This window comes from Salvia splendens, chromosome 9 (genome assembly GCF_004379255.2).
Source record: "Salvia splendens isolate huo1 chromosome 9, SspV2, whole genome shotgun sequence".
Lineage (NCBI taxonomy): Eukaryota > Viridiplantae > Streptophyta > Magnoliopsida > Lamiales > Lamiaceae > Salvia > Salvia splendens.
The window spans coordinates 222,340-243,767 of NC_056040.1; the positions used below are offsets into that span (position 1 = coordinate 222,340).

Consider the following 21,428-nt stretch of genomic DNA (forward strand, 5'->3'; position numbering starts at 1 on the left):
GATTGTGTGAAAGCTTACACATTATCATCTTTACGCAATACTCTTTCTCTACTTACATTATTTTCACAATTTTTTTTCCACTTACTTTTCTAATTGCTCATTAAAGCACGTGTCATTTCAAAACTTGTTATTTTTATGTGTTGGGATTTACGCACACAAGGCTTTCACACACTCAAACAGATCACACACACACTCACTGTTGTATGAGATCACACAATGCAGGAAACACACACACTCACACTTTGAGTATTGAAGATGATAATCTTGGAGAGAAAACTGGAAAACTCTTTATTGATTAAAAACTCTTCTCTAAACTACATACACGGTGAGCTATTTAAAGCCCTATAATCACGTAGCAACTGCTACTAACTAACTACAAGAAGAATCAAGAAAGCAAGAAGAATAACCGCTACATCTCAGCTAACTAACTGCTGCTCCAACGGCTAGTTCGGCTAGGTTGCTCCTACCTTCTCGGTTCAAGACCGAACTCCTTCCTCGGTTCAAGACCGAACTCCTTCTGCTCGGCTTACAACCGAACTCTTCCTGCTCGGCTCATTCCAGCTCAACGCCGAGCTGCCTTACCGAGCTTCCATACCGAGCTTCCATACCGAGCTTCTTTACCGCTGAGCTTACCGACTTCTGCCTTCTTCTTCTTCTCGGCTAGTTCCAGGCTAGTTCCAGCTCGGTAAGCCGAGCTTACCGAACTCTGCCTTCTTCTTCCAACTGAAATGAGCACTCCATTATTACAATTCTCCACCTGAGGGCTCATCTCAGTTCTTGCACAAACATTGATCAATTTCTTGCAATGATCAAACTTGTCTCTACCTAGAGACTTTGTTAGCATGTCAGCCGGATTGTGCAAGGTGTTAATCTTAATCACCTTTACTCTCCCCTTCCTTTTAAGCAACCACTTGCAACTGATCAGCTTCCTCTCCTTACCATCTGTACTCAGCTTGGATTTATCCACAAAAATCCATGTTTTGTTCTTGAGTAAAGACTCTATTTCCTCATTCATGGCTTCAATCCATCTTTCTCTATCTTTACTCTGCATAGCTTCTTTATATGTGAGTGGATCTGCGCCATCAATACTTTCAGCTGCACACAGAGCATAATACACAACATCAGAGAACTTTGTTGGTGGCCTTGTTTCTCTTCTAACTCTGTCCCTTGCAAGCTGATAGTCCCTGATAGAGTCTGATATAGACTCACTAGCCTGGTTGCCCTGAGTTGGAGCCTCTTCTTTATCTGAATCAGACTCACTCCCTGAGTCAATGACTCCACCTGCTCCTAGGCCAACCCCCACAGGCTCCACCTTGAAGAAATCACCCTCATCTTCATTGGAGTCCGGCTTATCTTTCAGGAATGGCATCTGATCCTCCAAGAACACCACATCCCTACTCACCAAGACCTTCTGCTTACCAGGCTCAATACACCAGAGCCTATACCCCTTAACACCCCTCTGATATCCCAGCAAGATACATTTCAGAGCCCTAGCTTCAAGCTTACTTTGCCTAGCATGAGCATAGGCTGCACACCCAAACACCTTGTATTTTGAGTAGTCACTGTGAGCTCCATACCACATGTAATCAGGAGTTTCAGATTTCAGGGCAGTAGATGGGCATTTATTGATGAGATAGGCTGCTGTATACACAGCCTCACCCCAGAATCTGCTGCTCAAACCAGACCCAAGAAGTAGGCACCTCACCCTCTCTAGGATTGTCCTATTCATCCTTTCCACAACACCATTTTGCTGAGGATTACCAGGAACAGTCCGGTGCCTCTTCATACCCTTCTCTTTACAAAACAGATCAAACTCAGCAGACAAGAACTCTAGGCCATTGTCTGTCCTTAAGCATTTAACACTTCTACCCTTCTCTAGCTCAACCTCCTTACACCATATCTTGAACTTTGTGAGTGTTTCAGATTTTTCTTTTAGAATATATACCCACAACTTTCTTGTATAGTCATCAATGATAGCTAGATAATACTTTCCTCCACCAATTGAACACACCGGTGAAGGCCCCCAAAGATCACTATGTATGTAGTCTAAAGGGGCTGTAGAAGAGTGAATACCTGTAGGATAGGGTGCCTTCTTAGCCTTTCCAAGTATACATTGCTCACAGGGGTCCATCTTGTTGAAATCTCCAGAGATCAGACCCTTCTTGATGAGTTCTTTCAAGCTTCCTTCGGCTGGGTGGCCCAATCTCTTGTGCCATAGCATTATGGAATCATCTGACACTGCATTGCTTTCTCCATCAACAGCCTTAGCCTTCAGATAATAGAGAATATGCTCTCTGTCAGCCTCCATCATCACTACATCTCCAGATTTCACAAACAATTTTCCTTGACTCATCGATATGGTGAACCCTTTCTGTTCCAGCATTCCCAATGAGATGAGGTTCCTCTTTACTTCTGGAATATACCTCACCCCAGTTAGGATCTTTATAGAGCCATCTTGTAGGCTTAGCTTTACCTTCCCTATTCCTTTGATCTGACAAATGTGGTTATTACCAAGAACAACCGTACCCGATGCTTCTTGAAGATCATGAAACCAGCTTCTATTGGGGCACATATGGAAGCTGCACCCCGAGTCCATTATCCACCTATGACTGACCCCACTATCACTGATATTCATGAGTTGAGCCGGGGGATCAGCACTCTCCACACAATCAGATTGATTGTGTCCCTCAGAGGCCATCTTTCTCTTCCATGCATGACAATCTTTCTTCAAGTGTCCAGGTTTCTTGCACCAATAGCAAGCTCTGGTTTCCTTCTGAGCATCAGAACTTGAGGGTTTAGGGCCCTCAAACTTCTTCTTGAAGTTCTGCTTCTTGAACTTCTTCACATTCAAGGCCTCTGCAGCTTGAACATTGGAGCTTGCAGAGCCTCTGTTGGCTGTCTTCTGGAGTTCTTTGGCCATCAAGGCTGAATAGACTTCTGCATAGGTGATAGGTTTATCTCTTCCATAGATAATTGCATCACTTAGCTGGTCATACGAGCTAGGCAAGGCATTCAATGTGAGAATGGCCTTATCCTCATCTGAGATCTTGACATCAACAGATCCCAGGTCATCAATGATCTTGTTGAACTCCTCTAGCTGCTCAATGATGGACCTATCTCCAGAAAAACTATAGGCATACAGCCTCTTCTTGAGATACAGCCGGTTAGCCAAGGATTTGGCCAAGTAAACTTCATCTAACTTGTCCAAGATCTCCACCGCAGTCTTGGCTTCTTGAACTTCCCTCAAGACCTTATCTCCAAGGCACAGAATCACTGCAGAATGTGCCTTGAGCTGCATCTCCTCCATCTTTGCCTGAGCTTTTTCATCAAGCACTGGAGCATTTCCTTTCTCATCTGGTTTTGCAAGAACTGCCGCCAAGCCTTGTTGAATTAAGATCGCCTTCATCTTCATCTTCCACAGGCCATAATCATTCTTGCCTGTGAACTTCTCTGCATCAAGCCTTGCTGCCATCTCTGAAACCGTTTGATCCTCTGCAAATCAGTTTCAATATCCCTTTCCCACAGACGGCGCCACTTGTTGGGATTTACGCACACAAGGCTTTCACACACTCAAACAGATCACACACACACTCACTGTTGTATGAGATCACACAATGCAGGAAACACACACACTCACACTTTGAGTATTGAAGATGATAATCTTGGAGAGAAAACTGGAAAACTCTTTATTGATTAAAAACTCTTCTCTAAACTACATACACGGTGAGCTATTTAAAGCCCTATAATCACGTAGCAACTGCTACTAACTAACTACAAGAAGAATCAAGAAAGCAAGAAGAATAACCGCTACATCTCAGCTAACTAACTGCTGCTCCAACGGCTAGTTCGGCTAGGTTGCTCCTACCTTCTCGGTTCAAGACCGAACTCCTTCCTCGGTTCAAGACCGAACTCCTTCTGCTCGGCTTACAACCGAACTCTTCCTGCTCGGCTCATTCCAGCTCAACGCCGAGCTGCCTTACCGAGCTTCCATACCGAGCTTCCATACCGAGCTTCTTTACCGCTGAGCTTACCGACTTCTGCCTTCTTCTTCTTCTTCTCGGCTAGTTCCAGGCTAGTTCCAGCTCGGTAAGCCGAGCTTACCGAACTCCTTTCTAACCGAGCTTCTTCCAACTGAAATGAGCACTCCATTATTACAATTCTCCACCTGAGGGCTCATCTCAGTTCTTGCACAAACATTGATCCATTTCTTGCAATGATCAAACTTGTCTCTACCTAGAGACTTTGTTAGCATGTCAGCCGGATTGTGCAAGGTGTTAATCTTAATCACCTTTACTCTCCCCTTCCTTTTAAGCAACCACTTGCAACTGATCAGCTTCCTCTCCTTACCATCTGTACTCAGCTTGGATTTATCCACAAAAATCCATGTTTTGTTCTTGAGTAAAGACTCTATTTCCTCATTCATGGCTTCAATCCATCTTTCTCTATCTTTACTCTGCATAGCTTCTTTATATGTGAGTGGATCTGCACCATCAATACCTTCAGCTGCACACAGAGCATAATACACAACATCAGAGAACTTTGTTGGTGGCCTTGTTTCTCTTCTAACTCTGTCCCTTGCAAGCTGATAGTCCCTGATAGAGTCTGATATAGACTCACTAGCCTGGTTGCCCTGAGTTGGAGCCTCTTCTTTATCTGAATCAGACTCACTCCCTGAGTCAATGACTCCACCTGCTCCTAGGCCAACCCCCACAGGCTCCACCTTGAAGAAATCACCCTCATCTTCATTGGAGTCCGGCTTATCTTTCAGGAATGGCATCTGATCCTCCAAGAACACCACATCCCTACTCACCAAGACCTTCTGCTTACCAGGCTCAATACACCAGAGCCTATACCCCTTAACACCCCTCTGATATCCCAGCAAGATACATTTCAGAGCCCTAGCTTCAAGCTTACTTTGCCTAGCATGAGCATAGGCTGCACACCCAAACACCTTGTATTTTGAGTAGTCACTGTGAGCTCCATACCACATGTAATCAGGAGTTTCAGATTTCAGGGCAGTAGATGGGCATTTATTGATGAGATAGGCTGCTGTATACACAGCCTCACCCCAGAATCTGCTGCTCAAACCAGACCCAAGAAGTAGGCACCTCACCCTCTCTAGGATTGTCCTATTCATCCTTTCCACAACACCATTTTGCTGAGGATTACCAGGAACAGTCCGGTGCCTCTTCATACCCTTCTCTTTACAAAACAGATCAAACTCAGCAGACAAGAACTCTAGGCCATTGTCTGTCCTTAAGCATTTAACACTTCTACCCTTCTCTAGCTCAACCTCCTTACACCATATCTTGAACTTTGTGAGTGTTTCAGATTTTTCTTTTAGAATATATACCCACAACTTTCTTGTATAGTCATCAATGATAGCTAGATAATACTTTCCTCCACCAATTGAACACACCGGTGAAGGCCCCCAAAGATCACTATGTATGTAGTCTAAAGGGGCTGTAGAAGAGTGAATACCTGTAGGATAGGGTGCCTTCTTAGCCTTTCCAAGTATACATTGCTCACAGGGGTCCATCTTGTTGAAATCTCCAGAGATCAGACCCTTCTTGATGAGTTCTTTCAAGCTTCCTTCGGCTGGGTGGCCCAATCTCTTGTGCCATAGCATTATGGAATCATCTGACACTGCATTGCTTTCTCCATCAACAGCCTTAGCCTTCAGATAATAGAGAATATGCTCTCTGTCAGCCTCCATCATCACTACATCTCCAGATTTCACAAACAATTTTCCTTGACTCATCAATATGGTGAACCCTTTCTGTTCCAGCATTCCCAATGAGATGAGGTTCCTCTTTACTTCTGGAATATACCTCACCCCAGTTAGGATCTTTATAGAGCCATCTTGTAGGCTTAGCTTTACCTTCCCTATTCCTTTGATCTGACAAATGTGGTTATTACCAAGAACAACCGTACCCGATGCTTCTTGAAGATCATGAAACCAGCTTCTATTGGGGCACATATGGAAGCTGCACCCCGAGTCCATTATCCACCTATGACTGACCCCACTATCACTGATATTCATGAGTTGAGCCGGGGGATCAGCACTCTCCACACAATCAGATTGATTGTGTCCCTCAGAGGCCATCTTTCTCTTCCATGCATGACAATCTTTCTTCAAGTGTCCAGGTTTCTTGCACCAATAGCAAGCTCTGGTTTCCTTCTGAGCATCAGAACTTGAGGGTTTAGGGCCCTCAAACTTCTTCTTGAAGTTCTGCTTCTTGAACTTCTTCACATTCAAGGCCTCTGCAGCTTGAACATTGGAGCTTGCAGAGCCTCTGTTGGCTGTCTTCTGGAGTTCTTTGGCCATCAAGGCTGAATAGACTTCTGCATAGGTGATAGGTTTATCTCTTCCATAGATAATTGCATCACTTAGCTGGTCATACGAGCTAGGCAAGGCATTCAATGTGAGAATGGCCTTATCCTCATCTGAGATCTTGACATCAACAGATCCCAGGTCATCAATGATCTTGTTGAACTCCTCTAGCTGCTCAATGATGGACCTATCTCCAGAAAAACTATAGGCATACAGCCTCTTCTTGAGATACAGCCGGTTAGCCAAGGATTTGGCCAAGTAAACTTCATCTAACTTGTCCAAGATCTCCACCGCAGTCTTGGCTTCTTGAACTTCCCTCAAGACCTTATCTCCAAGGCACAGAATCACTGCAGAATGTGCCTTGAGCTGCATCTCCTCCATCTTTGCCTGAGCTTTTTCATCAAGCACTGGAGCATTTCCTTTCTCATCTGGTTTTGCAAGAACTGCCGCCAAGCCTTGTTGAATTAAGATCGCCTTCATCTTCATCTTCCACAGGCCATAATCATTCTTGCCTGTGAACTTCTCTGCATCAAGCCTTGCTGCCATCTCTGAAACCGTTTGATCCTCTGCAAATCAGTTTCAATATCCCTTTCCCACAGACGGCGCCACTTGTTGGGATTTACGCACACAAGGCTTTCACACACTCAAACAGATCACACACACACTCACTGTTGTATGAGATCACACAATGCAGGAAACACACACACTCACACTTTGAGTATTGAAGATGATAATCTTGGAGAGAAAACTGGAAAACTCTTTATTGATTAAAAACTCTTCTCTAAACTACATACACGGTGAGCTATTTAAAGCCCTATAATCACGTAGCAACTGCTACTAACTAACTACAAGAAGAATCAAGAAAGCAAGAAGAATAACCGCTACATCTCAGCTAACTAACTGCTGCTCCAACGGCTAGTTCGGCTAGGTTGCTCCTACCTTCTCGGTTCAAGACCGAACTCCTTCCTCGGTTCAAGACCGAACTCCTTCTGCTCGGCTTACAACCGAACTCTTCCTGCTCGGCTCATTCCAGCTCAACGCCGAGCTGCCTTACCGAGCTTCCATACCGAGCTTCCATACCGAGCTTCTTTACCGCTGAGCTTACCGACTTCTGCCTTCTTCTTCTTCTTCTCGGCTAGTTCCAGGCTAGTTCCAGCTCGGTAAGCCGAGCTTACCGAACTCCTTTCTAACCGAGCTTCTTCCAACTGAAATGAGCACTCCATTATTACAATTCTCCACCTGAGGGCTCATCTCAGTTCTTGCACAAACATTGATCCATTTCTTGCAATGATCAAACTTGTCTCTACCTAGAGACTTTGTTAGCATGTCAGCCGGATTGTGCAAGGTGTTAATCTTAATCACCTTTACTCTCCCCTTCCTTTTAAGCAACCACTTGCAACTGATCAGCTTCCTCTCCTTACCATCTGTACTCAGCTTGGATTTATCCACAAAAATCCATGTTTTGTTCTTGAGTAAAGACTCTATTTCCTCATTCATGGCTTCAATCCATCTTTCTCTATCTTTACTCTGCATAGCTTCTTTATATGTGAGTGGATCTGCGCCATCAATACTTTCAGCTGCACACAGAGCATAATACACAACATCAGAGAACTTTGTTGGTGGCCTTGTTTCTCTTCTAACTCTGTCCCTTGCAAGCTGATAGTCCCTGATAGAGTCTGATATAGACTCACTAGCCTGGTTGCCCTGAGTTGGAGCCTCTTCTTTATCTGAATCAGACTCACTCCCTGAGTCAATGACTCCACCTGCTCCTAGGCCAACCCCCACAGGCTCCACCTTGAAGAAATCACCCTCATCTTCATTGGAGTCCGGCTTATCTTTCAGGAATGGCATCTGATCCTCCAAGAACACCACATCCCTACTCACCAAGACCTTCTGCTTACCAGGCTCAATACACCAGAGCCTATACCCCTTAACACCCCTCTGATATCCCAGCAAGATACATTTCAGAGCCCTAGCTTCAAGCTTACTTTGCCTAGCATGAGCATAGGCTGCACACCCAAACACCTTGTATTTTGAGTAGTCACTGTGAGCTCCATACCACATGTAATCAGGAGTTTCAGATTTCAGGGCAGTAGATGGGCATTTATTGATGAGATAGGCTGCTGTATACACAGCCTCACCCCAGAATCTGCTGCTCAAACCAGACCCAAGAAGTAGGCACCTCACCCTCTCTAGGATTGTCCTATTCATCCTTTCCACAACACCATTTTGCTGAGGATTACCAGGAACAGTCCGGTGCCTCTTCATACCCTTCTCTTTACAAAACAGATCAAACTCAGCAGACAAGAACTCTAGGCCATTGTCTGTCCTTAAGCATTTAACACTTCTACCCTTCTCTAGCTCAACCTCCTTACACCATATCTTGAACTTTGTGAGTGTTTCAGATTTTTCTTTTAGAATATATACCCACAACTTTCTTGTATAGTCATCAATGATAGCTAGATAATACTTTCCTCCACCAATTGAACACACCGGTGAAGGCCCCCAAAGATCACTATGTATGTAGTCTAAAGGGGCTGTAGAAGAGTGAATACCTGTAGGATAGGGTGCCTTCTTAGCCTTTCCAAGTATACATTGCTCACAGGGGTCCATCTTGTTGAAATCTCCAGAGATCAGACCCTTCTTGATGAGTTCTTTCAAGCTTCCTTCGGCTGGGTGGCCCAATCTCTTGTGCCATAGCATTATGGAATCATCTGACACTGCATTGCTTTCTCCATCAACAGCCTTAGCCTTCAGATAATAGAGAATATGCTCTCTGTCAGCCTCCATCATCACTACATCTCCAGATTTCACAAACAATTTTCCTTGACTCATCAATATGGTGAACCCTTTCTGTTCCAGCATTCCCAATGAGATGAGGTTCCTCTTTACTTCTGGAATATACCTCACCCCAGTTAGGATCTTTATAGAGCCATCTTGTAGGCTTAGCTTTACCTTCCCTATTCCTTTGATCTGACAAATGTGGTTATTACCAAGAACAACCGTACCCGATGCTTCTTGAAGATCATGAAACCAGCTTCTATTGGGGCACATATGGAAGCTGCACCCCGAGTCCATTATCCACCTATGACTGACCCCACTATCACTGATATTCATGAGTTGAGCCGGGGGATCAGCACTCTCCACACAATCAGATTGATTGTGTCCCTCAGAGGCCATCTTTCTCTTCCATGCATGACAATCTTTCTTCAAGTGTCCAGGTTTCTTGCACCAATAGCAAGCTCTGGTTTCCTTCTGAGCATCAGAACTTGAGGGTTTAGGGCCCTCAAACTTCTTCTTGAAGTTCTGCTTCTTGAACTTCTTCACATTCAAGGCCTCTGCAGCTTGAACATTGGAGCTTGCAGAGCCTCTGTTGGCTGTCTTCTGGAGTTCTTTGGCCATCAAGGCTGAATAGACTTCTGCATAGGTGATAGGTTTATCTCTTCCATAGATAATTGCATCACTTAGCTGGTCATACGAGCTAGGCAAGGCATTCAATGTGAGAATGGCCTTATCCTCATCTGAGATCTTGACATCAACAGATCCCAGGTCATCAATGATCTTGTTGAACTCCTCTAGCTGCTCAATGATGGACCTATCTCCAGAAAAACTATAGGCATACAGCCTCTTCTTGAGATACAGCCGGTTAGCCAAGGATTTGGCCAAGTAAACTTCATCTAACTTGTCCAAGATCTCCACCGCAGTCTTGGCTTCTTGAACTTCCCTCAAGACCTTATCTCCAAGGCACAGAATCACTGCAGAATGTGCCTTGAGCTGCATCTCCTCCATCTTTGCCTGAGCTTTTTCATCAAGCACTGGAGCATTTCCTTTCTCATCTGGTTTTGCAAGAACTGCCGCCAAGCCTTGTTGAATTAAGATCGCCTTCATCTTCATCTTCCACAGGCCATAATCATTCTTGCCTGTGAACTTCTCTGCATCAAGCCTTGCTGCCATCTCTGAAACCGTTTGATCCTCTGCAAATCAGTTTCAATATCCCTTTCCCACAGACGGCGCCACTTGTTGGGATTTACGCACACAAGGCTTTCACACACTCAAACAGATCACACACACACTCACTGTTGTATGAGATCACACAATGCAGGAAACACACACACTCACACTTTGAGTATTGAAGATGATAATCTTGGAGAGAAAACTGGAAAACTCTTTATTGATTAAAAACTCTTCTCTAAACTACATACACGGTGAGCTATTTAAAGCCCTATAATCACGTAGCAACTGCTACTAACTAACTACAAGAAGAATCAAGAAAGCAAGAAGAATAACCGCTACATCTCAGCTAACTAACTGCTGCTCCAACGGCTAGTTCGGCTAGGTTGCTCCTACCTTCTCGGTTCAAGACCGAACTCCTTCCTCGGTTCAAGACCGAACTCCTTCTGCTCGGCTTACAACCGAACTCTTCCTGCTCGGCTCATTCCAGCTCAACGCCGAGCTGCCTTACAGAGCTTCCATACCGAGCTTCCATACCGAGCTTCTTTACCGCTGAGCTTACCGACTTCTGCCTTCTTCTTCTTCTCGGCTAGTTCCAGGCTAGTTCCAGCTCGGTAAGCCGAGCTTACCGAACTCCTTTCTAACCGAGCTTCTTCCAACTGAAATGAGCACTCCATTATTACATTATGTGATAGAAGTATCAATTATAAATTTAACCCCATTCACAAATTACTAATTTCATCACTCTATACAAATTAATTCTTACATGATATACCAGTATCTCGTAAGAGTTTAATCATATCAAAGTAAGAATGAAGTTGCAATCTTAAATAGAATCTCAGCGCATCCACATCGGAGAACAGGCTCTGTCCGTCCGTCCGTGCCAGCGAGCAGGGCGACGTGGCACGTTTCTATTGGCCGTTGGCATTTTCTTTTTCTCTTTTTTTAAAAAAATTGAAAATAATACCAAAAATTAAAAATATATATATTTTCGGATTCCCAAAAATATACAGATTTTATTACCATTTTTTTTAAATTTTTTTGAATTTTTTTAAAAAAAATTAATCCCAAAATCATATATAAATACACACATTCATCATCCATTTGGGTGAAATTCGGCCACGGGTAGTGGATTTTTTTTAATTTTATGAATTTAATTATGTAATTTTTAAGAGTTTCATTATGTAATTTTTAATTTTTTGTAATTTGTAATATTATTTCGGTTATTTTTAATGAATTTTAATTTTGTGGAAATGTTTTTATTTAAATTGAATAATGGAATGGTGGGGCCCTTGTGCTTGTACTTGCGGAAGAGCACGGATATGGGTGTTGTGCTCTTACCTAAGAGTAGGGAGTAAATGTGGGGCCGGGCTCACATCCATGCTCGTTGGCAAGAGCACGGATGTGGATGCTCTCAAATCAATCAAAACTACAAAAGATATCATTTTGGTACAGTTTGTTGACGTTATGAAAAAGAACATTGTCTTTACCTTCTACTTGCAAAGGTTCAATCAGCAACTAAACGAAAGAGTGGTGTTGCTAAGTGTGAAGACCATAATTATATGCTCTTCTAACACCATAATTATATCAAACATCTTATTCCACTTGAGAAGACCTTGCACAAAAACGTTACATGTCACAACATTAGGCAAAGAATCGTTGCTTACCAATATGCTCTTGTTTGCAAAGTGCAGCAATGAGAATATTATAAGTATAACATCCATTTGTTTCATACAAGATCTGATAGATAGTGGAGAATTTAGATTTAGAATTCGGCAAAATTCTACCAAGAAATATATATAGCAGTGTAGCTCGAAATCATCTTGGAATCTTGAGATCATTTTCAAAAGTTTCTCTCTTGTCTTGTCTTGTTGGCTCAATTTTGGATTTGGGTTTTCATTTTTATTTTAAATTAAAATACATACAGTATTTAAATTTGGAAAACAAAGATAAAACCGGCCCGGCCCAATTCGTTTGAAGCCTCTATATTGAAAGCCCAAGATGAAAATATCAGTATACTGTAATTCACAAATTTCCCCCAATTTCTCCGCTCAACAATGGCGATCTCCACTCTCCAGAAACTCGCCTCCCAAATTTCCAAATCACCCTCTCTCTCCCTCTCCTCCCGCGCTGTAATTGCGCGCACCTCCGCCACATCCGCCGCGCGCACCACCTCCGCGAAAGTATCCGATCGGATCATCAATCTCAGCGCCATCGACCCCGACGGCAACAAACAAGACGTGATTGGGCTCACCGGCCAGACTCTGCTCAAGGCACTGGCCAACAAGGGGTTAATCGACCCCGCGTCGCACCGCCTGGAGGAGATCGACGCCTGCTCCGCCGAGTGCGAGGTGCACATCGCGCAGGAGTGGCTCGACAAGCTGCCGCCGCAGTCCGACGATGAGCAGTACGTGTTGAGGAAATACTCAAATCGCAATTCGAGGAATCGCGTTGTGAACAAGCACGCGAGGCTTGGATGTCAGGTGGTTTTGACGCCGGAATTGCAGGGTATGGTGGTCGCCGTCCCTGAGGCGAAGCCCTGGGACACTCCGTAAGGGTTTCAGTTCGATGCGGAGGCCGGATGTAAGGTGTTTCTTCTGTAACAAATAATTTCCATGAATTAAATGGATATTTGACCGGATCAATTGAGGACAATGTTGTGTTGAAGTATGTTTCAGGTTTTGGATTTTTCATACTTTTGTTATCATTTGCAGTGAATATTTCGATTTGAGCTGAGCATTTATGTTCCACAGTTGCTCTTATGTCTTAGTTGTTTGTTTGATATCATCATTTTCATGTTTTTGCATAGTGTTTTAAGGACATAAGCTAGAGTGTATAAATTGAGCAATGGGGGCACTTAGAAATTTGTTGTTCTGGATGAAATCTAAAAATTTCTCTAGTTAGTGTGTTATGCAATCAACTGTCAAGAATAGCAGAGTATCGAGATGATGGCGATACATCAGCTATATTAGGAACTAGTTGATTTTGATATCCAGAACTTCTTCGATTAGCGCTGTTATGCAATATGCAATCACATATTATGATTAGTCCCGTTTTTGGACACAGTTGAGTATCTAAATGTTTGTAAGACGTGGCTATTTTAGGAACTACTAGTTGATTTTGATGAAGCCCAAAACTTGGTTCCAGTTAGAGTTGTTATATAATTAAGAGTAGCTCTATGCTTTTATATCAGGATGCATGAGAATCTGTAAAGACTAAAGATTATGGCATTATATCTGCCAAGTATTGCTTTTTTTCAGCTGAACATAGGACGATGCTTGTTATCATATCATGCCATCTATTGATTTTAACGTCCTTAAAATGGAATGGGACGACTGGAACTCGTTCTAGAGATGATCTTTTGGATATGCATTGGTGTAGTTGCAGTTTGGCATTTTGTTTGCTTCTCCCAATTCCAAAACTTAGCAGGCTTTGGAAACAGCTCAGGAGTAGCTTTATATCAGTACTTATCTGTTAATTGTCAAAATGACCTATGACTTGTTTGAAAATCATTAGTTCACTGCTTCTAAGCAAAATTGAGAGTACATTTGTTCATACTGGAGTTGTAAAAGAGTGAAGATAGTCATCTAAGTTTCTTGCTCATTCATTCACCATCCATCTATTTTATTTCAAAATTGTTTTTGATGAGTTGATATAAAGTTCTAGAAGATGGGAAACGTTGCTTGAAATTCAGAAACTGTCAATGCTGAAACGTTTAGACCTTTTTAACTGCCAGAAATATTATTTGTGTCAAGTTCTTGCGTTGACCCTGTGAAACCGACATTAGCACAATCAATCTCATTTGTATTAGGTTGTTATCGTGTTGACACAACAACACCAAACATCGAATGTAATTTGAATTTTGTTTGATTTACTTGAGCATCGATGACTGCATTATAAGCATAAAGATCGGGTTTGCAGTTTCCTTTTTCCTTTTTCCTATAGACCGAGTAATTGAAGCACCTCAAGAGTATGTTCAGCTTTGCATAATCCATCATTAATCAAAGCGTGATATATACATAGATTACAGTTTTGCTACAACCTCACGCTCATACCCAAGCTTGAAAAATCTACATAGAAGTGCAAACCCAAAATCAGGTCTTTTGAGATGGCAACAGCAGTCGATCACAACATTCAAGGTGTAGACATTTACTGGAGCATCCCTTTGAATGGCGACATGGTATTATTGCATCTTGACCACAACACCAATTTTGAGAAATCAAGCATTCTTACCATTTTGTGAAACAGAGTGACTGCATGCATCATTGGGGCATTCCGCAAAGATCCGAAATCGAATCTGGGATAAGCTGAAAAATGTCTCATTCGGTGGCTAAACTGGATTTTGGTGGAGGAAATGATTGATAAATTGGAGAATTTAGATACAGAATTCGCCCAGCAGAATGGCTGGAGGGAATCATAGGATGTGTTGTGTGGGGATTCTCTGCTGCTGTTCCTCACAAATTAATAAAATAATTATATCTTTTTTTATTTGATTATTTTATCTTCTTGTGGATCGCCGTGCTAAAATGCACAACAGATGTTTTTAGGTTATGTGATGAGTAAAATAATAAGAATATTCAAAAGCTAAGTGAGAGTTTTGCCCTTACTCCAAAAATAAACACGCACAAATCAAAATAATGAAATATTCCCTACATAACATAATGTAGTAGTAATTGATTAGGGATGAAATTGATAAATGTCCATGATTAGAATGAAATCGATAAAAATGGGAATTGATTTGATCATTAATTCCATAAAATGTATGAGTTTAGTGAAGTATGAATGAATTTGATTTTGTTAAAGATAAGATTAATTGGAAAAAGAAGGCCATGAGAAAAACTAATTAAGATTTAAAAAAATCCATTTGTTGGTTGTACTAGTTTATGGGATATTGGAAATTTTAATAGTTGTAGAAGGAAACATATTCTTAAATAAATAATTGTACATAAATACTAAAAAGGCATAAAATAGAACCAAATTTGATTAGGTAAGAATCCATATATGGCAACATTAGCATTATATAACTTGGCTATCACGCTATACTAAAAATCATTATCTCTCTCATTAAACTCCTTGACAAAAACCATGGCTTCCCACCGTGGAATCGATCCCACAGCCATCGATCGTCGGTTACGTGAAACCTTCAACCGTAAAGCCACGTCAGCTCAACAAGAAAGCAAGCGCCACGCCACGCCGTTCGTGATTGGCAGCCCGACAACTGTGGCCCCGCCGTGTGCATGGAGGACCTGTATGGGGAATATTGGACGGTCGGAGTTCTTCGCTGCCGGCATCGTTTTCACCGCGGAGAATGGCTGCTGCGGAAGAATGATTGCAGTTCTTGATAATTTATTAGTGTTCATATTATGTGCAAAAATTCAATTTTAGGTTAGTTTCATTGATTATGAAAAAGTGCCTAATTTGATAATAATAGAATTCAACATCTTCAATTCCACTTGTAACAAACCATGTACTAGTATTTTGGTATTTTTAACATTCTTAATTACAAGACATCCTCAAGGTATATAATTGTACATTTTAAGACGATAAAGCAGAAGCATGTAAAGGAAAATAACTGATCCATCTTATACTGATGTTGCTATATAGTATATGATCAGAGCAGATCACAATGATGAATATGTGTTTGAGCTTTGGTGAGAAACCCTCTCGAGCGCGAGCTCTGTCTCTTTCTGCCTCATCTTACCTTTGGTAGATGTGAATTATAGCAATTTGAATCACACTAATCAAAGCACAAACTGTCAATCTTTTTAAATCTTAGATATGAAGTATATGTACCTAAAACACATTACAAGTGTTTAAAGTATAACTGTGTATTCCTTTCCAAAGATACAAGAATCAAGAGCAAAGTCAAAGTAAAACATGAATATCAACTAGGACTTAGAGAAATGAAATACTAGGACAAAACATAACACCTATTGAAATACAAGACGCAACATCATCAACATAACACCAATTGGGTCCCCCTTTCCCATCTTGCATTTCCATCTCGACCCCTTTGCCCATCATCAACAAAAATGACTTAAAGCTTTCAAAATACGAATACGAATACGAATACGAATACGAATACGAATACGAAACATAACACCAACCTCCTGAAATACAAGATGCAACACCAACAAAATTGAACCACCATTAATTATCAATACAAAAATGAAATACTACGATCAGTGCAGGAAAGCATAGACGGCGGTAGAGATGTAAACCAGAAGAGCACAAGTCACCAAAATAATCAACGCCGCCACAGCGTGCACGGCCGATCTGCTCCCACACGAAAGCATCCCCAGCCTGATCTGAATCACATTCACCATCGACAGCATCAGGAACAAGCATCCCATCACCGATCCAATCGCCGACGCCATCATCCCAAATCTCAGCACCTTCAGATTTATGTGAGCCCTAAATATCTCGTCCACGTCCTTGCTGTTCAGCAAATTGATCGCCAATTTCAGCCCCTGAGCCACCAGCGACGAGAACAGGAAGAAGCTGAACGAAACCACCTCGAACACCAGCAGCTTCTTCGCAATGTCCACGCCGGCGTCACAGCCCGACCGGTTCTCGAGGCTGTGCTGCCCCGGCGTCGCAAGAGAGAGCCCCACGAATACGGCGATGGTGAAGAGGGAGTTCACGTTCACCAGGCCGTCGAGAGCCGTCACGTGGACGCTCGTGGTGGACGACATTGACCGGGTAGGGTTTTGGGTACTCGTCTTCAAGGTGAATTGGGGATTAATTGGAAGAGGAGATATAAATGTTCGGGAGAGGGCTAGGACATGATTGGGGATCGCGGCTTGGAGAGGTTGTACATTGCGGCAGAGGTACAACTTTTATATACTATAGTATTGGGTGTATTAATGTTGCATCAAGTAATAACATAAAGTCCTAAATACTTTCTTTTGTCTAGTGTTTAACGATAATATAAAGTTTCAGTTTTGAGTTAAGATTGTCATAAATTTTCAAACGACACTGTCCACAGTACTTCAACACAAAATTCAAGGCCAGTTTTGTTTGCATAATAATAATTGGGATATTTTTATATTTTTTCTTATTTTATTCTCTTATCATTCGTTAATTTCTGTTATCTTTTCATTTTAATCTTTTAAGTATTATTTTAAATTTTGTATCAAATGATTTATTTATAGCGGGGTGAATGGAAACAATTTTATTACTATTAATTATATAATTTCCATTAGATTGTCAAATTCAGTTGAGACAACTTGATCATCATCCGGTAAAGTGAAAATCTTTCCGTCCAGCTCCAGCTCAATCGCTCGTTTCCGCCACAATCCAGAAGCAACAAATTAATCGGACAAGACAAATTCTAGGAATTCTGGCGATTAGATATGCAATGTAAAATTGAGTTGTTGATGCGAACACGTCACACCCACTGGAAAATCAAAATTTATTTATTTTGGACCAAATCAATCAGATTGCAAACTTGCGTCCGAATCCGATGAGTACCGCCGCAATCTCTGTTGTGGGTCCGACCAGTTGGGGCCATAGGAGAGGCCGACGTCGCCCGCCGCGAGCGGCTCTGGTGGAGGCGGCAAGGCCCCGATCTCTGAGAGGCGGCGTTGAAGAGGAGGTAAGTGTTGTCCGATTGAGAGACTCTTTCAGAGACCGAGCCGATGATATGCAAGCTGAGGCGGCGGCAATGGCTCGAGCCGCGGATGCTTCTGTGTACAGCGCGGAGCTTATTTCCACCAAATACGGCTCTCGCGTCTCGCCCAATCAAGGTTGCTCAGAGGGCTTTGGAGATATTTGCAGGGATGGGCTCCTTCGCCTTTAGTTTGTGGCTGGACCAGCTACAGGGACGCCTCGATCAGAACCAGAGGCGCCGAGCCGCCAATCTCAGGAATACTTTCACTAGATTGGGGCTTACTTTTGTCAAAATCGGACAAGGTCTATCCACCCGCCCGGATTTGTGCCCACCCCTTTACATTGAGGAGCTTTCTCAGCTGCAGGTACACACCCTTCTTTCTTTAACTTTTCCCTTTTCCATAGACGTAGTCGACTCTTTACCTACGTGATGCACAAAACACGAAACAATATAGACAGTTTTTGTACCAAGATGGATGTAATGATCTTTTACTTGCACAAATAAGAGCCCAACCTTATGTACCCAAGTAGGCGGCGAATGGAACTTTTTTGTATTATTTTATGCAAATTTCAATCTTTTTGTACCAACATGAAACAATGAGGAAGCATTTGGTATGAATAGTCTAATTACCCTGTTGTTTTCTAGTTTCAACTTTGTTATTTTGTTGGTGAAGGATGCTTTGCCAACATTTCCGGATGAACAAGCTTTTTCATGCATTGAGAGAGAGTTGGGGTGTTCGCTTGATTCGGTTTACTCATCAATCTCTGCATCCCCGATTGCTGCTGCTAGTTTGGGCCAGGTTTACAAGGCCAGGTTGAACTACTCGGGCCAGGTTGTTGCTGTCAAGGTGCAAAGACCTGGCATTGAAGAGGCTATTGGTCTTGACTTTTACCTGATCAGAGGCGTTGGTTTCCTCATAAACAAGTATGTTGACATTGTTACTAGTGATGTTGTTGCTCTCGTTGATGAATCTGCTCGAAGAGTTTATCAGGAGCTGAATTATGTACAGGTTAGTAGTTCTGGATGATGATTTTCGTGCTCAGAGGTTTGTTGTTTTTGTATAAAATGCAATGTTGAACCCCTACCGTTCTAGCGTTTTAACGAAAATGAATGATGTTGTATGAACATTTCAATGTGGGGTAATGTAAATATTCGATTTTGTCTCACTGTTCTAGGGTTTAAACGAAAATGTGTTATTCTAATTGCTAGAAAGGTAGTAACTTAAAATTTCAATTTTAAGTTAAGGATCTCCACACTAGAGATTTCCAAACGAACTGATCTAGAGTACTTAAACATCTTCTACAAATTAGGGGCAGTTTTGTATGGAAAATTTTTGTTGGGACATGTTTAACCAAAAATTGAGACGCTGAGTACTTTTTTGCTATTATCCAACATGTTTAGATTGTATCAAGTATAACTCTGTCATATGTTTCTGCAGAAGGGGCAAAACGCTAGGAGATTTAAAAAGCTGTATGCGGACAAAGCAGATGTGCTTGTTCCAGATATTTTCTGGGACTACACAAGTGGAAAGGTGCTGACTATGGAGTGGGTTGAAGGAATGAAACTAAACGAGCAAGAAGCCATCGAGAGACAAGGGCTCAAAGTTTTGGATTTAGTGAACACTGGCATACAGTGCAGTCTTAGGCAGCTGCTTGAGTACGACTACTTTCATGCAGATCCCCATCCAGGGAATCTCTTAGCAACGCCTGACGGGAAGCTTGCTTTTCTTGACTTTGGAATGATGAGTGAGAATCCTGAGCAAGCTAGATCTGCCATAATTGGTCATGTCATTCACATGGTCAATCGAGACTATGAAGCCATGGCTCGTGATTACTATGCTCTGGATTTTTTGTCTCCGGATGTAGATGTTACTCCTATTGTGCCAGCTTTGAGGAACTTCTTTGATGATGCACTCAATTCAACTGTGAGCGAGCTCAACTTTAAAACGATTGTGGATGGCTTGGGATCTGTTCCCTACCAATTCCCATTTAACGGTGACTACCTATTTCCTTGACGTCATTCATGCCAAATTTATCTCATAATGCTGACAGATTGTTGTCTCTGGAGAAACGAACTTGTCTTCAGATAAGTTTTCATAGATTATGATTTCTTTGGCGTTGGGTCCAACAATTTTTTATTTTTTTACAGTGCCTGCATATTATGCTTTGATTTTAAGGTCTCTCACTGTTCTAGAAGGCTTAGCTCTGTACACTGACCCTAATTTTAAGGTGCTCGCTGCGTCGTATCCATATTTTGCAAAAAGGCTTCTTACCGATCCCAATCCATATCTCAGAGATGCTCTTATAGAACTGCTTTTCAAGGATGGGAGATTCAGGCATGTAGTTTCCTAATTACTAAATCATCTTCTTGTTTTCTTTGCACTCGACATTTTGTTCATTTAGAAGCCTGGGTAAATTGTTTGCCACAGGTGGAACAGACTTGAAAACTTGCTTGAACAGGGAAGAAAAGACACAGATTTCAATGCCAAAGATGCTTTACAACCTGTTCTTAAATTACTACTGTGGCCGGATGGTGAAGAACTTCAGGTTTTAGTAATTAAAGAAGCAATCCAAGTAACTGAAGCAATTGTCGTGGGCTCAGCGATTGAATCATACAAATTAGTTCCTGATGTAATAAGGACTCTTGTTTTTAATATCAATGGAACCACTAGTCCGTTTGTAATGAACAGTGCTGAACAGGAAAGTATGATGGAGCTTAGGGCTCAAGTATTCAGAATATGGGAACTCTTACGATCGTCAGATAACTTCGATCCGAGTATTTTCCAGCCTATATACTACAGGTAAGGATCTTGTAGATATATTTGTGTTATCTATGCTGAGTTCAGAAGGCTTTCTCGTAGAAGATGGTTAAATTTAGAACTCTAATTTATGAGGACTGGTAATCTCCAAAAAAAGAGGGAGCGCCATCTGTCATTTATTGTTGATGTTTATTTATGTAGTTCAATAACCAAATGAAGCCGTAACATAATGATTTGGTATAACACGATTCATTTATGTGGTGTTCATGAGTTGCATTTCTCTTGCTGGGGAATAACAATAAATATAAGGGTCTTCTGATACTTAAAGAAATTGCTGGAATTTACAAAAGCTAAAACTTGTATATGCAGGTACTGCAAGAACCGGAAGCAAGGCAACTTGGCGGACGTGTGGCTGGTGGAATTACTCAACGTCTGGCTGCTTGCTTACTGCAGCAAGTTCTCCGGGATCCACCAACCGCCACTTCTCCAACATTGTCACTGCTCTTCCCATCTGTTGTCATAATAAAAGTGATTCTTAATCTTATACCAAGATCGGTCTGAATATAAATTTAATCTTTAGCTTGTATATTTTGTAAACCTGAAGTGATGATATGATTCCTTGCCTATCAGTATGTAAATTTTGGGGCTCAATAGGTTTATCTTGTAGTATATCTCTGTAGCATGTAGTAAGATATAAATGGTGAAAATCGTGAAATGATTCTACATAGCATTCTTCCCATATTTCAATTCATTGACAGCACTGCTCATTTTAT

The 21,428-nt window shown here is 41.9% G+C and overlaps 2 protein-coding genes and 1 pseudogene across 2 annotated transcripts; 2 read left to right on the forward strand and 1 right to left on the reverse strand.

Annotated features, from left to right (window-relative positions):
• Positions 1 to 12,315: 12,315 nt before the first annotated feature.
• LOC121749752 (dicamba O-demethylase, ferredoxin component-like) lies at positions 12,316 to 13,035 on the forward strand. Its single transcript, XM_042144374.1, has one exon. The coding sequence runs from the start codon at positions 12,343 to 12,345 to the stop codon at positions 12,838 to 12,840; it is 498 nt and encodes a 165-aa protein (XP_042000308.1). The 5' UTR covers positions 12,316 to 12,342; the 3' UTR covers positions 12,841 to 13,035.
• Positions 13,036 to 16,316: 3,281 nt separating this feature from the next.
• Positions 16,317 to 16,980, reverse strand: LOC121749750. Its single transcript, XM_042144373.1, has one exon. The coding sequence runs from the start codon at positions 16,978 to 16,980 to the stop codon at positions 16,468 to 16,470; it is 513 nt and encodes a 170-aa protein (XP_042000307.1). The 3' UTR covers positions 16,317 to 16,467.
• A 10-nt stretch (positions 16,981 to 16,990) lies between these two features.
• LOC121749748 lies at positions 16,991 to 21,406 on the forward strand (annotated as a pseudogene).
• Positions 21,407 to 21,428: the final 22 nt, after the last annotated feature.

Coding starts and splice junctions, on each gene's coding strand:
- LOC121749752 (XM_042144374.1), top strand. CDS start 12,343: ATGGCGATCTCCACTCTCCAGAAACTCGCCTCCCAAATTTCCAAATCA.
- LOC121749750 (XM_042144373.1), bottom strand. CDS start 16,980: ATGTCGTCCACCACGAGCGTCCACGTGACGGCTCTCGACGGCCTGGTG.